This window comes from Phalaenopsis equestris, unplaced genomic scaffold (genome assembly GCF_001263595.1).
Source record: "Phalaenopsis equestris unplaced genomic scaffold, ASM126359v1 Scaffold000147, whole genome shotgun sequence".
NCBI lineage: Eukaryota > Viridiplantae > Streptophyta > Magnoliopsida > Asparagales > Orchidaceae > Phalaenopsis > Phalaenopsis equestris.
This window is the reverse complement of record NW_018164589.1, coordinates 172,350-173,167: the sequence shown is the minus strand read 5'-3', so window position 1 is coordinate 173,167 and position 818 is coordinate 172,350. Positions and strand designations below refer to the sequence as shown.

Here is an 818-nt window from a genome sequence, read left to right as displayed (position 1 = left end):
AAAACAGAAAATTAAGTCATAACTCAAAATATTAATCAAAATAAAAATCTTCCAAAATGATAGTAACCAAAGAAGTTCTATAGATTCTCTAAGAAAAAGATACAAGCTTTGTTTAAGTAAGAAAACCAAAAATTCAAAATGATATCAAATCAGCAAAGCTTATTAGGTTGCCAGGCAACTTATAGAAACTGTAGGTCGAAATAAATGAAAATAAAAGCATTGCTATATCTCCTATCAAAATATTTGGAAGTAGAGTATATTTGTTGCCAAAACTTCTCCAATTCTCAACTTACAGTCAGAAGCTTAATCACCGATGCAGCTCCAATTCGAGATAACACAACAATGGAATCACCAGACCCGCAGAGACCCGTCGCCTTAGCGTGTTCGACGGCAAGCTCAACAGCTTCATCAGTGGCCTCGGAAGTTGAGGCCTTTGCTGTCGCAGTGCTCAGCATTGGTATCAATCCTCTGTAAATAAGGCTGTGCATTGCCGGAGCCTCATTGCTGCAGCACCAATCGAAGAAATCAGTCTTCAATTCAGGAACCACAACAGAAAGGATGGGTGTCGCTGGTCTGTACTTTGCCACCAACTTCGCTGTGCTTCCTCCTCGGGTGAGAACGATAATAAGAGATGCTTTTGCAGAGTTGGCCGTTCGCACCGCCGATGAAGCAAGACTCTCTATCGGACTCAAAGGAAATTTAGCTCCTTTCATGATTAATTTGAAAGCGGCTCCGTAGTCCACGTATGATTCGGCTTCAAGGCAAATTTTCGACATTGTTCTGACCGCCAGTTCTGGGTATGCACCGGCGGCCGCCTC

General features: G+C 42.2%; 1 protein-coding gene across 1 annotated transcript in view; it reads right to left on the bottom strand.

The window, feature by feature from the left end:
• Positions 1 to 89: 89 nt before the first annotated feature.
• Positions 90 to 818, bottom strand: part of LOC110021809 (pyruvate kinase, cytosolic isozyme-like) — a 4,008-nt gene continuing 3,279 nt past the window's right edge. Inside the window, exon 4 of the mRNA XM_020720465.1 lies at positions 90 to 791. Coding sequence (XP_020576124.1) covers positions 285 to 791 — 507 coding nt within the window. The 3' untranslated portion in view covers positions 90 to 284. The remainder of the gene's footprint in view (positions 792 to 818) is intronic.